Source organism: Phocoena sinus, chromosome 1, assembly GCF_008692025.1.
Source record: "Phocoena sinus isolate mPhoSin1 chromosome 1, mPhoSin1.pri, whole genome shotgun sequence".
Taxonomy (NCBI): Eukaryota; Metazoa; Chordata; class Mammalia; order Artiodactyla; family Phocoenidae; genus Phocoena; species Phocoena sinus.
The window spans coordinates 154,055,426-154,069,467 of record NC_045763.1 but is presented as its reverse complement, the minus strand read 5'-3'; the positions used below and the strand labels follow the sequence as shown (position 1 = coordinate 154,069,467).

Below are 14,042 nucleotides of genomic sequence, written 5' to 3'. Positions count from 1 at the left end.
CCCTGCCTCATCTGTCAAATGAGCGCTTAGTAGCAGGGGGTCTGGATTCTCGTTTTAATGCAGAGTGGCCGTGTGCTGAGCCCTTAAGGCAGGGAACAACTCTTCTCTGCTGCCATCTAGTGAGCATCTTGGGAATAACACCTGAATGGAGGTCACCAGGAAGAGTTCTCTCCCCAAGGGGTTCTGAGCCAATGAAGAATGCGTCAGATCCAGGGCCATGCCCCAGATGTGATCATCTGTGCCCTGGAAGCTGCCCACTGGAAAGTGGAGTCTTCAAGGCGAGACCTGGTGCAGAGCATGACACCCTGAATGGACCGCCTTCTCACCTGGCTCTGACTTAGTCATGCCTTACGTCACCCTCCCCTCTTGTCTCCCTACCTTCCTCAGGGTAGAGTTTGAACTAACAGAGTGCTCAGAGAGCCTCTGTAAGTCACCACGTCTGGGGGCAGTGGGGTGCAAACCAAAGATTTATTTTTCAAGTAAAATAGGCAGCCCAGGAAGAGCAGAACAAGAGGAAACCAAGGCTGAGAACAGAAAGCTTGGATATGGAAAGACACAAGAAGCTAGATTGCAACTGCCAGGGAGAGCTGGGGAGGTGGGCTATGGAGTGGTCCTGGGCCCTTGCCCAGGTGCTGGGGCCGAAGGGGCCTTGGAGACTCAACTCCAGGTGCAGCATTTGCAAGAGGAGCTGAACACCAGGCTCCTCGGGCAGCTTTGCTGGAACAACCACCCCCCTGTACAACTTGTAGTAGCTGGACCAGTCCAGAGGGTTGGGGTAGAGCCCGTCAGCTTTGCCCTGGCAGAAGGTGTCTTGTCCGAGGCTGGAGCCATACTCAGGTTCAGACAGCTGGCCTGGTGCAGGAACTTCAGGCTCTGGGGGGCCTGAAGACATATATGGATGACCTGGGAAAACAGTGATGATTCAACCAAGGCTCCTCCAAAAGATCCCAAACCCATAGGCCAAGCACACAGGCAGCAACCATAGGCAGCAGCAGCTCAACACCCCATACCTTACAGGCAGGGCACAGTCAGACACCCAAGGCAGAGAACAGCCAGACAGCAACCACACCTACAGCTGGAGCACAGCTCAAGAGAAAACACCGGAGCTACCAGTGTCATAGGCAGTCAATGGCTATCTACCATCTGCAAAGCCCAACCAAGTAATGGTGAGGGCCAGCGGGGTGTCACAATGAAGGCTGAGTGCAGGCCTTGAGAAGAGAGGCTGAGGGCCCTCTGGAGGGAAGCCCTGGTTACCGACACCCTGGGCAGGCATTGGTACAATCAGAAAGAGGAAGAAGAGTGTGAAAAGAGAATCATTTCTACAGCTTCCTCAGCTCCTGGGGGTGAAATTTGGGAAATCACGGTACTGGGGCAAAGTCATTTCCTCAGAAGAAGCCAGTTCCTGAGGTGCCCTGACCCCATACTCACTCAGCTCCAGCAGAAGCATCTTGATGAGGGGGTATCGGCCCTGGTTGCAGAAGAAACCAGCAAAGTCGTCCATGTTCAGTGTCCAAACCATGACCCCACCCAGTCCTGTCTGCTTCAGATAGCTGACCTGTGTGAGGAGCGAGATGGGGGTGGAGGAGAGCAGGGAAGCCCGGCCAGCAGCCCCAGAACCGGTTTCCTCATCCAGGCAGGGACCTCCGTTCTCCAGCACCCCCAGGTCCATGAGTCCTTATCCTTGCTGGGCATGATTCATTCTCAAATCTCCCTGCCCTGACATAAACATGGCCAGGGGTGGACGTGAGGGTGGAGGTGTGAGGAGTACAGGGATATGTGACCTTCCTTAGGTTGGCAGCCTTAACTTCCCAGCATTTTCTGGGCTGAGCTGTTGTGTTTGTGGTACTGTCTGCTGATTGTGACGAGTTCGGCTGACATAGGGAACGACTAAACTTCCCCAAAGATCTGAATCCATTCCCTGTCTTCACGTCTTTTTGTCCACGCTGAGGGCCTTCTCACCTCCACCAGTTCCCTGAGGCTTCTTTAGGGTATGGCTGTGTGTCCCCTCCAAGTGGGCTTCCCTGGCCCTAGCCCTGCCAGGGGGCCATGGCTCACCTCTGGCGTGAGGCTGGGGTTACAGGGTAGGGGTGGTCGGAACCCTTGATGGCCCCAATGTCCCTCCCAGCTACCTCCCTTTCTACACCAGTCCCCACTCAGGGTTCCAGCTATGGTACACCTTGCTCTCAGAGGCCAGCTTCCCCTTTCCTCTCCATCAAGTCTTTCTCCTGCACTTTCCTCCCCAGAAGGCCCACCTTCTCCGCTTTAAGACTTTCTCAAAATCCCTTCCACCATGATGCCTTCTCTCATCTCCCCCAGCCAGGATCATGCTGCCTCCTCAATTCTCCAGAGCACTTTGTCTACACCACCAGAAGGACCTGCCACTGCATAACTGACAAGAGATAAGCAGATGAGCAAATGCAGGTCCCTCTGCAGGTGCCAATGACCTCACTGGAGAGAGAGACATGGAAACAGATAATCGCACTCAAGTTTTGAGGCAGGAATGGAGGGGGTGTCATAAAAGTAAATCAAAGGATCTATAATTTGAACATGCACCAAATATTGTCAATGGACTGAATAAAATGATATGCCTTACTGTATGTATTTCTCCTCTTATATATCTGTAGAATTTGTGTTTAATAAAATACAAATACTTTCAAGAGAGATACTCAATGTAGAGCAATTTTTTTTGCCATTGTGTCTTTTCTTAATCAATAGGTGATAATGGTACCAAATGGTATCACATGGAGATCTGTGAAATGCTGGGATATTTCTCCTTGAAGAGGTTCTGAATGCTGTCATTGAATGTTATTGACAGGCCTTGGGCCCACACAGGACCACACCTTCCCAGCAGGGCCAAGCTTCACCTTGATTTTGAAGCTCTCCACATGGTCAAAACCGACCCACTGGTTGCTCTGAAAGGCATAGGGCACCTTCTGGTCCTTGATTCTGTGCTCACTAGCCCCCTTCCAAGAGCAGACCTGTAGGAGCAGAGGAAAGAGCTGGGAAGGAGGTGGGAGGCGCCACAAGCACCTTCTCCCTGTCGTGAAGAGACTAGAGACTGAAATATTCCCGTCTGAGAAGCTTGGAGAATCTAGGAAGCTCTCGACTGAGTGACCTAGAACTGGCGATTCAATGAGGCACCTGGGGTTAGGGATAAATCCAAGATGACAGGCATGGGATGGAATTTACCCAACCAGAATTCACTGTGCCTAGCATCCTCATTCAGAAATTATGGGAGAAGAAGCCCCTGCTCTGCACAATACTCGGGGTGGCTGTGGGTTTTCCTACTTCATAGTAAGCCAGGAGTCCTCCGTCTTTGGTGAAGGGGCCAGGAGTTCCAGGCCCCGTGGCTTGGGCCCCCACTCCAGTGTCCAACAAAGAGGCCAGGGTAAAGGATCATCCATAGGTGGGCATGCCAAGGATCAGTTTGCTGGCAGGGGTCCCTTTCTGCAGCCACCATTGCATGGCAGAGTCCTGGTGGTGAAGGAGGAATGTCAGGGCTAATTTTCTTTGCCTTTAGACTGGTTCAGATCATCCAAGCCTGGGGGCTCCAGAGGAGTTTCATGAGCATTTACTAGTGTTCCAGCCCTTCCCCATCTTCTTTAGATCCTGTCTTAGACCCTGAACCACAGTGATTGAAGTTGCATGGCCCTATAGCCAAGAGCATGGGCTCTGGAGTCAAACAGTCATTGACTCAGTAAATATTTACTGAAGGCCAGCTGTGTGCCAGGCACTGTCCTAGGTGCTTGGGATACCTCAGTAAACAACGATCTCTGCCTTACTCAGCAGCTTATTTGATCTTGCTGAGCCTCGAGCTTCCTGTCTATAAAATGGAAATGATAAAAATATTTGTCACTAAGGGCATGGTGAGAATTAAAAGATATAATGCATGTATAAGTCTAACATAGTGCGATAAAGGGGAGCTATGATTGTGATCATTACCATCACTGTTGTTTCACCCTCAGTACAAGAGCAGGGAATTTTGTTTATCTCTGTATCCTCAGTGCCTAGAACAATGCTTGGCACTAAGATGTGCAAATAGAAAGAACGAATGAGCACAGGGCTTCTTCACCGCCTCTGCACAAGACCTTCCCCCATCATGTATTACTTGACATGACACCCCCAGGCCTGTGACATGAGGAGGTACCCAATATAACTCTGTGGAATAAACAAATAATGAAGACTCTTCCCTCAAACCAGGATGGTAGGCTCACTTTCCCCAAGAAGGCACCCTGTTTGAGTCCAGGTTTTCTAGTTACCCCGCAACCTCTTAGCACTTAGGTATTTTCACTGTATTGATTTACGTGTATTTGGTTTTGCTGGTCCATATAATTTATCTTTGATCAGACTGGAGCTTTCTGAGGGCAGAGGTCAGAGCACCCTGCTAAGTTCTGTGGCATTTTTGTGCAAATTTGGAAAAGTCACCCCTCTGGCCAGAAGCAACATGCAGGGCACATAGTATGGAGAGTAGAAGGCCTCTTTGTAGGAGGATAAAGGCCTTCCTTCCCCCACATGGATCCAGGGCACACAGCTTGGAGAGCACTGTGCCAGTGGGAGTTCAACCCCCTCACCTCTCAGCTGAATGTCTTTGTATGTCTCCCCACTTGACTGGGCTGGCTTCTCCTGGGACCCACACAGTTTCCCAGATGAGGGTGGAGGAGCCAGGTGCAATGTGAGGTCTAGATGCTCAGCTCAAGTGCCTGAAGAAGTGCACTTTATTTGTGAAAGAGCCATGGAAGTCCTAGATGTTCCACCCAGCTGACACACAAAGATGTGGGCTCCGCAAAATTAACAAACATTTTAATTTAGGGCTTTTTGTTATTGTTGTTTGTTAAGAAGGAGAAATGATACAGTCAATCTTGACTTTTAAAATTAGAATGGGCTTGTAAAACAATGTCTAGCCTACTGAATGAGGAAGAGCTGGGCAGGAAACCTCCACCCACTCCAGCCTACAACCAAGCCTTCCCTTTCCTGGGACAGGGGTGGCGTAGGGGTGGTTCTGCCCTGAGATGTTATCAACTTGGGAAAGCTCTCACCTCTTTCCAGAAAACACCTTCCAGAAGGACATTCAGTGCCAAGGAGCAAAAGCTACCCATTATCTTGAAGGAAATGGGGCTGAGGGTGTATGAAGGGAGCAGAAGCCATTTTGGCTGGAAACTTGAGCTCAAAGACAGCCTCCCAGTTAGTCACTGGTTTGTTTGATGTGTCCCCAAACTAGACTGGTTTGCTGTGTCTGATATCAGCCGACATGCTACACAGAAGTGAGGTTTCTCCTCAGCAGTGACATGGAACAGGAAAATAAAACAAACAAACAAACACAAAAGAAACAAAAATATCCTGGCTTCTCCATGCCCTGCTTGGTATCCTGCTTTTCCCTTCCATTTGGTTCTTCGAGGCTCAAAATGGGCCACCGGCAAGGGCCTGTGCCAGGGGCGTCCTCCCACTTACCACATTGAATTCGGCCACGGCCCCGCTCTCTCCCTGTCTCTCGTCAGGGGGCAGGGGCGGTTATGCCCTGTGTTCTTCTCCCGAGAGCCATGGAAGTCATAGGCCATGAAGCTGAGGAACTCCAGGCTCCTGCCTGAGGCGTGGGAAGAAAGAGTGAGGGGCTAGTGCGCAGGGTGGAGCCCTACCCCTTCCTTGCTCCTCCCTCCCCTCTCACGCAGTGTGTGGCCTGGGGAGAGACCTGCATGGTGGGGGCGGGCTCCCTCCTGGCTCTGGGAGATGCAGCAGCATAGGCAGCACCTCCGGTCGCCCCCCCCCGCCCGCCCCCCCGCACACCGTCATCCAGGCCATTCTCATTCTTGGCAGCTCACGTCTTCAGCATCCTCCTCCCAGCTGTCCCCTCAGCACCCTCAGGACAGAGTCCACTCAAGGACACCTCTTGCTAGTTTGCTATTTTGAAGGGAAATTTAGCTTAGCATTTCTCAAACTTTAGTTGTGCACATAAATCACCTGGGAATCTCATTCAGGTGCAGGCTCTTATTCAGTAGGCTTGGCGTGGGAACTCATTCTCTTGGAGATGCTAAGTGCTTCCCTCTTTCCCCCTCCCCCAGGGATATTTCACTTTAAGACTGAGGGCCAGGCTCCAAAGAGAGGGACTCCGGAGTGATGGAGTAGCAGATGTGGTAAGGAAACCCTCCCTGGGTCTACTGGTGGTGCAGGCGAGCCCCTGCTCCATTCTGGGGGAAGCTCAGCCTACCTTTGGTCTCTCTCCCCCGCAGAGAACACAGGGTCCATGCCATCTGCCTGAGACTCACAGAGCAATGTTGTCCCCCTCGTATCCAACTTTTGTGCAGTGTGGTCCTGCTGGGACAGCTGTACTCGGCAGGAGGTGTGCCTTCCCTGAGGCCTGGGCTTCCTGCTGAAAGGCACTGGCCAGGTCCTGCAGGGGGACCTCAGAGTGAACACACAGGCAGGGAACAGGCAGCCCTGTGAGCCCCAAGCAGATGTTCCCACACAGGAGCCTGAAAACTGACCACAGGCCTGGTCTGTGCTATGCAGACACATGAAGCAGCTGAGCCTGGGGGCAGAGCAGCACCTATGTGGCCCCCTGGCCAACTAGGTCTTCCCTATCTCACCCAGCTGTACCTGCCCCAGAGCTATGGAACACTGCTTATCTGATGGAGGGCTCCCCCGGCTTCCTGTGCACTCCCAGTCAAGGTCGAGACCATCAACGCCGTATTTGCACAGAAACCTGATGGCTGAGTTGACAATGGTCTGTCGGTTATTGGCTATAGCCACCATATCCACGAACCTGTGGGTAGATAAAGGGCAGTGTGGGCCTGTCTTACACAGGACAGTGGGTCATGCTCTCTCAGAGGCAAGTGAGAAACTACTCAAGATATCGGTGCTCGGCTGTCTAGGCCAGAAGGGCACCGGAAGGGCTGCTTCAGAGGCTGCTGGGATATTTGCAGGTGGGTTACGGGCCTGGCTAAGGGAAAGGGACAATGTAGAAGTGCCCCCAAACATTGACATCACCAGGGGCACACTGACTCACTAGGAGCTCTGCTTCCCAAAATTCCCTCCAGAAGCTTACTGCCACATCCCTGCCCAGGGATTTGCTCTAACCTGAATCAGAGCTGGCTGTCAACCCAGCATGGAGACTGAAAAAAGAAGAGGAATCAGTTTCTAAGATGAGGAGGAAGAGAAGCCCAGCAGGCCAGTGAGGATCTGGGTAACCTTGGGGCCCTGCTCTTCTACTTCCCTGGCAGGTTAACATGGTTACTATTCTTCTAACTCACGTTTGTAGAGTGCTTCGTGCTCTTGTTATTACTATTACTAGCCCAGAGTTCTTTACAATTCCTGAGGTGCCCCAAGAACAACCTCCCCACATCTTACTTTCTCAAGAAGTCCCTGGACTTCTTGGGGGTCTTGAGTTTTGTAGACCGTCTCTATTTTAATTTTTTTTTTTAATTAGCTAATAGCATCAGTTCTTAAGTAGAGTTTGTGTGCCTGGGAACCCCAGGCTGAGAATCCTGAATTTCAGTGAAAAATCTGTGTATAAGCAGTGTTTGGGGAAGGGGAGTCATAAATTTCATCAGGTTCTCAAAAGGACTCATGATCCAAAAAAGTATTAGAAAGACTGGTTTAGAATTTTGGGGACCTTACAGTTAGCACTTTCTAGGAAAAGTATGGTTCCAAATATACCATTCCATTATCTCCATAAATCATCAAAAATGTCCTGGAAATGTCAATATTCTGGCATCCAAGCTCAATCTCACAGACTGCTTTTGACACCCAGAAAGGGAACAAAAATTCTCAGACATACTGTTCCAGAGCTCAGAAAATATAGACATTATATGTTGTCTGGGATTAGTTGAGACCCTCCCTTTACACATTTCATGGAGGAAGAGACTGAGGCCTGGAAAGAGGTCAGACTCTGTGCTGCATATAAAGCAAGGCTGGATGGGCTTCCCTGGTGGTGCAGTGGTTGGGAGTCCGCCTGCCGATGCAGGGGACGCGGGTTCGTGCCCTGGTCCGGGAGGATCCCACATGCCGCGGAGCGGCTGGGCCCGTGGGCCATGGCCGCTGAGCCTGCGCGTCCGGAGCCTGTGTTCCGCAACGGGAGAGGCCACAACAGTGAGAGGCCCGCGTACAGCAAAACAAAAAAAAAAGACTGGATGTGTAACGGCCTGAAGCTAAGCCCACTCCACTGCCTCCTGAGGAGGTACCAAGAAGTCAGAAGGAAGGTCAGCCCCCAGAGTCCACTCTTCTCTCCCACTCTCCCTCACCCTGGCTACACCTCTACCTGGCTGATTCCCCGACTGGGGAACTCTCTGGCCAGTGAGCCAGTTCCACACTAGGGGCCCTGCCACATTGGTGCCCACAGACAACTCACTTCTGGGTGCCGAAGTTCCAGCCCCCAGTGGCCAGCAGCGTCTTCAGCTTGGGATTCCTGGAAAAGACAAGAGAAGCACCAGAATTTATCCAGCCAGGTCCTGGGGCTCACCTCACTAACAAGGAAGCAAGGAGCCTGGCAGGGCTGGTGGGGTGAGGTAGGGGATATATAAATCCCTATGGTCATATTCTGTACCAGGGAAGCTCTAGATTGGGAAAGAAAAGACACATTCCTGCCTTTGAGGACCTCTTATCTGGCTGGGGAGCCGTACACTCAAGGAATTTAGAAAGCAAGAGATCAGGACAGATCTTCAGAGAGGCTGTATTAAGGTAGTGATAACACTTGAGCTGAAGGATAGATAGATTTTAGGAGATAGAAGGGCACTCATTCCCAGTGGAGGGAAACAGTTTCACAGTCCAGATTCCACTGAGACCGAAACTGGAAGGGCACTTAAGGAGTCACTATCTACCCCCACCTCTTCCACATAAGCACGGGAAAGCCCAGAGAAGTGATGAGACTCGCCCAAAGCCACACAGCGGGTCTGCAGCCAGACTGCAGTAATGGAGAAGGTTTCTGGCTTTGAGAGGAGGTGCCTGTCTTCTCCACCTCCCATCCCCACCTCCTCCACTGCAGCTCACATCTTCTTCAAGCTGTTAAATTCCTTGTAGAGTGTCTCAGCATTCCACGCTATGGAGCTGAGCTGGTGCCTGTTCATGCCAGCAAAGGCATATATGAGGTGGGTGCACAGCTTGGGGTCCACATCCTTGGGCAAGAAGCGAGCAGCCCCCTGTCTGTACTGGGCCCAGTTAGTGACGTAGCAGACCAGTTTTGCCGCAGAGCCTGGCCAGTTGGGGCAAAGCAAAGAAATGGCAATCAGAAGGGCCTGCTATGGACTGGCACCCTCTGCCCAGAGGCAGAACTTATGTCATGCCAGAAGACGTTAAACATGGCCCTTCATCTGCTGGAGGCAGGGAGGCAGAACTTTCAGATCACGGCTTGGAATACTTCAGAATGTTAATTAAAATACAAATATATAAAGTGGCAGAGAGGAGGCCCCAGTTACAGGCCTGGGTTTATGTTTCTTTAGTCTTGCTTTAAAGAGGTTTGCATTTACGTACTATTATCCCTTGTAGAGAATTGGTTTAATATCACCGACAAGGTTCTAACAAAGAGAATATTTTCTCTAGGAAAAGGCAGCTTGTTTCTGTCATCCCCATACCCTGTAGAATGGCTTTGTGTACAGGGCCTCTCCTCCCAGATGGGAGCTTGTCTAGCAGTGATGGCTCCCACCAAGGGCAGCACTGTGCAAAGTTGACCAGAACACCGGAACGCAAAGATGCTCGTCTTCATCCCTGCAGCTGCCAGAAGTGTACTTTGGGCCGATCTCTTTAGCCTTGGCTTAGGGATCCCCATCTGAAAATGACAGTGTGGTCTCTGAGGGCTCTTCCAGCCTTGCAGACTATGATCGTGTGGTGTGTACACGCCAGCATTTTATGCCAGGGACTTGGCAGAATGATGAGTTTGGCCTGGAACATGTCTGTGGTCATGGTCTAGACCCTAGGATTTCCTTTTGCACAGACAGGGTCTCTCTGCACCCTCCTGCAGCCCCCATGTGGCCAGTGAGAGGACGAGGAGGGAGAGCAGTGCAAAGTGGCTATAGGAGGGTGTGTAGGAACCCAGAGCATGAAGGGCTGGCGGAGACACCCCTGCGCCCATGGATGGCTCTCAGAAGGAGGAGTCAAAGCTCCTGGGTAGTCACTGGCCCTAACTAGAGCTCACCTGGGAGTGAAGTTTGCCGATGGGACTGGGGTGTTGCCTGAGTGACATAGAAGGAGGATTGGTGAACTCCCCAAAGCAAAAGAAGGAAGCAGGGGATTAACCCAGCGAACACGTCCCTGGGACCATCTAGAAAGGAGCCAGGAGGCTCTTTTTATTTTGTATCATATCCTGCCATAGCATATTGAATATTGAGCATGAATATTTGTACTATAGAGGCAACAAAGTCTGGTGGTTAACAGCAGGGACTTTGGAATTTCATGCCTGGGTTGAAATCCCAACTCTGCAACTTTTTAGCCAGATAATTCAGCTTTCTCCTTCATAAAATGGGAATGATGATTGCTCCTATCTTAAGGACTACTGTGTGAATGAAGAGTTAATGTATGTGAAACATTCAGAACAGTGCTGGCAGAAAGTAAGCTCTGTTCTAAGTGCTTTGCATACATTAACCCTTAGCCCACACAAAATTCTATTATTATAAATATATACCATCCCATACCATAGCACACCATATGCCCAGAAGTAGCTTGGGTTAAAGCTTTTGAGGAAATCTTCAACTTTTCTCTCTTCCCCATGTTTGCTATTTCTCTGGACCTGGCTGTCCCCTCCTGTGAGATGAAGAGGGGAAATGTGTGTCCAGTGCCACAGCCCAGGCTCAGGATGAGGGTCTGAGTACAGGGAGTGGTGTGGGATAGGAAGGGAACCCAGGAGTCCAAGTTGCTAAACATCACCCAGAGAGTTCTCTCCTGCACAAGAAGGAGCCCTCCTGGCTCTCCCAAGCTCCACATGCAATCAGTTCAACAGACACGGAAAGAGTGTGCTGTCCTTGCTTGAGCCAAGGGGCTAGGACATGGAGCTGGAGAAGACTTAGGTTTCTTACTTCCAGTAGCTCAGAGCTCCCCTACTGGTGGTAGGGGAGACGCCTAAGCCAGTAATTAGAAACACTGTGATATATACTGTAAAATGGGTTCCAGTGCGATGAGAGCACAGAGGTTGGAGCAAGTGACCTCAGGAAACACCAGAGAGAGGCTGACATTTAAGCTGTCCCCACGGACACACAGGAGTTCAGCTAGTGGGTTAGGAGGCTAGAACCTTCCCAGAAGAAGGAATGGCAAGGCCATTATGGGGACAAGGACACTTGCAGGGGCCGGAGATTTGGAGGCGAGAACCCACTGAAATCTGGCAAGAGCTCTTGGGGTGGACATAAGTGTTGGGGGAGTGAATGGGAGAGGGTAGCAGGGCCCAGGGAATGGGGCTGAGGGAACCCAGGGCTAGCTTCAAGGCACCACTCACCCCACTGGATCGTCAGCAGAACCATCAAACCTGAACAGCGCAAAAGAGAAGGCAGAGATTAAGATGTCATTCTTACTTTCCCAGGCCCTATGGCTATCGAAGCGCAGGAGCGAGAAGTGGTCAGGGATGGGGGTGGGCTCAGGACAGTTTCCTACAAATCCAGCTTCCTCTGCCCACAAGGGACCCAGGAGGGCACTGTGTCCATCCCTTCATCCAAGCCAGACAGCAGGGGGCCCTACCTGGCCTGGGCTAGTCCCAGAGCTGATGGAAGTCTCCATGAGCTGAGACTGCTCCCTCTCTAGAACATTAGTAGAGGGCAGTGTGGATTTAGGAAGATTCGAGGAAAACCACTGACTTTTAAGCTTTTTTTTTTTTTTTTTTTTTTTTTTTTTTCCGGTACGCGGGCCTCTCACTGTTGTGGCCTCTCCCGTTGTGGAGCACAGGCTCCGGACACGCAGGCTCAGCGACCATGGCTCATGGGCACAGCCGCTCCGTGTCATGTGGGATCTTCCCAGACCGGGGCACGAACCCGTGTCCCCTGCATTGGCAGGTGGACTCTCAACCACTGTGCCACCAGGGAAGCCCGACTTTTAAGCTTTTTAGAGAGAAGGTTTCTCTTTTGAAATAAGTAGAAAACCTGTCCTCAGGATGAAAAAAGCCAATTTGGAAGGGCTAGGCCAGAGAGCTCATCTCTAGGTGAGGTCTCTGTACCTCTGCTCACAGCCACAATTGACTACTTTTTGCTGCTTTCCTGCCACGCTGCACAAGAGGTTGGCTGAGTTACCAATATCCTTGGAGACGTAGGCCTCAGTGGGACTCCTTTAAAAGTATTTATTTCACCTCTCTGGAGACCTTGGGTCTTCCCATTAACCTAATAAAACCTGCATGAAAATTTGTAAGGGCACCCAGGGTCATGGCTCCCAGGCTGCCTTTTGCAGGGCAACCAGCATCAGGGTGGGGAAGAATTCCTTGGCAGTGGGCACCCCTGGAGAGTAGGGGGCCTCAGAACACAGGAAACACAAAACCACCCAATGCCGAGGGGTTCACTGACTCTGGGCTTCCAAAACAGGAGGAAAAGTCATTTTCAGCCTGTTGAGAAAAGCTTTTCCTTGCAACACAAAGCCTCTTGGGCTGAAAGACCTCAGGGGGGAGCCCACAGGGACTGCAAGCCTGGCAGCAGAAAGAGAAATGGAATGACCCTCCAAAGTTCTCCTGAAAGCTTCTGCTTCCTTACACACAGCACCAAGGAGCCATTTCACATACACATCCCCACTTCCCCACAGCTCCCGGGGCGCAGCCCATGCTCCCCGACAGCACCCACTCACCTGCCCAGGCTACAGACCACACCATGGTGCTGGCTCAGTGACAGACTCCAGCCCACGCAACCAGCTAACCAGGTCCTGCCCTCCTTTCATCAGGCCTCCCTGTCCCACCACAGCCAGGGGTGTTGAAGTCAGACAGGGGCAGGGGATGTGGTATGGAAGTCTAGGGTGCCAAGTAGCACGGACTGGGGACACCTGACATAATGCCCTTTAGCAATGCTTGGTTTTCTGGAACAATCACAAGGTGTAACCTGGGCTCTTATCATTGCCAAGCCAGGAGGCAAAGGGAGGGAAGACGGAAGTGTTTCTAAACCTTCTGCTGGGCAAGTTTGATTCTGATTTTCTCTGTGTGGGCTGGTGAGGACCACCAGCAGCCCCAGGCTTTGGAGGAAGAGAAACACCTCATGAATGAGGGGAGCAGTCTTCCAGACCAGCCTGCCTGCTTGCTTTACCAGGGCCCTCTCTGGAATTTAGGTCATCTCTCTGTAAGACGATAGTGTTGCACGTATAATCTATATTTCACAATAGTAATATTTGTATTACTATCCATGTGATAGGAATATTTTATATCCATTGAGAAAAATACATGATGATAAATAGCAACTACGAGCTCAGTAATGTTTTTAAATGCCTGTGTTTCTTATGAAGAATCAGAGGGACATCTATCAGTGCCCTGTGGCTGCTGTAACAAATAACCTCAAACTAGGCGGCTTAAAGCAACAGGATTTATTACCTCACAGTTCAGGAGGCCGGAAGTCTGAAATCGAGGTATTGGCAGGGCCATGCTTCCTCCAGAATTTCTAGGGAAGAATGTTTCCTTGTCTCTTCCATCTTCTGATGGCTTCTGGTGTTCCTTGGTCTGTGGCAGCATCACTCCGATGTCTGTCTCCATTCTCACAAGGCTTTTTCCTCTGTGTCTTTGCATGTCCTCTTTTCTGCCTCATATAAAGACCCTTGTCATTGGATTTAGGGACCACCCAGGGTGATCTCATCTTGAGATTCCCACCTTAATTACATCTGCATAGACCCTTATTCAAGTAGGGTCACATTCTGAGGTGCTGGGTGGAGATATTGGGGGAGGGGGCAGCATCCAGCCACTGCAGGACCTACTGGGACATGTTACTTATTCTGTCTGAAGACAATGGCCAGTGCGTATATGAACTCCAAGGTCCTGGCAAAACTCTGAGCTTCTAGGGGATCTTCTCTTTGGTCCTAGACCTTAATGTGAGTGGCCTGAATGGCTGAGTGGGAACGTCCAGTGGCAGCAGACTCTGGAGTCAAGTTGCCTGGGTTTGAATCCCAGCTCTGTC

General features: G+C 51.0%; 1 protein-coding gene across 1 annotated transcript; it reads right to left on the bottom strand.

Moving 5' to 3' along the window:
• Positions 1–544: 544 nt before the first annotated feature.
• On the bottom strand, positions 545–12,760 carry CHIT1 (chitinase 1). The gene is given in 13 exon segments (XM_032650430.1): positions 545–744; positions 746–903; positions 1,429–1,555; positions 2,865–2,978; positions 3,289–3,474; positions 5,449–5,496; positions 5,499–5,577; positions 6,261–6,385; positions 6,592–6,757; positions 8,342–8,398; positions 8,980–9,181; positions 11,411–11,440; positions 12,736–12,760. Coding segments are annotated over 13 exon segments (1,404 nt in total). The 3' UTR covers positions 545–657.
• Positions 12,761–14,042: the final 1,282 nt, after the last annotated feature.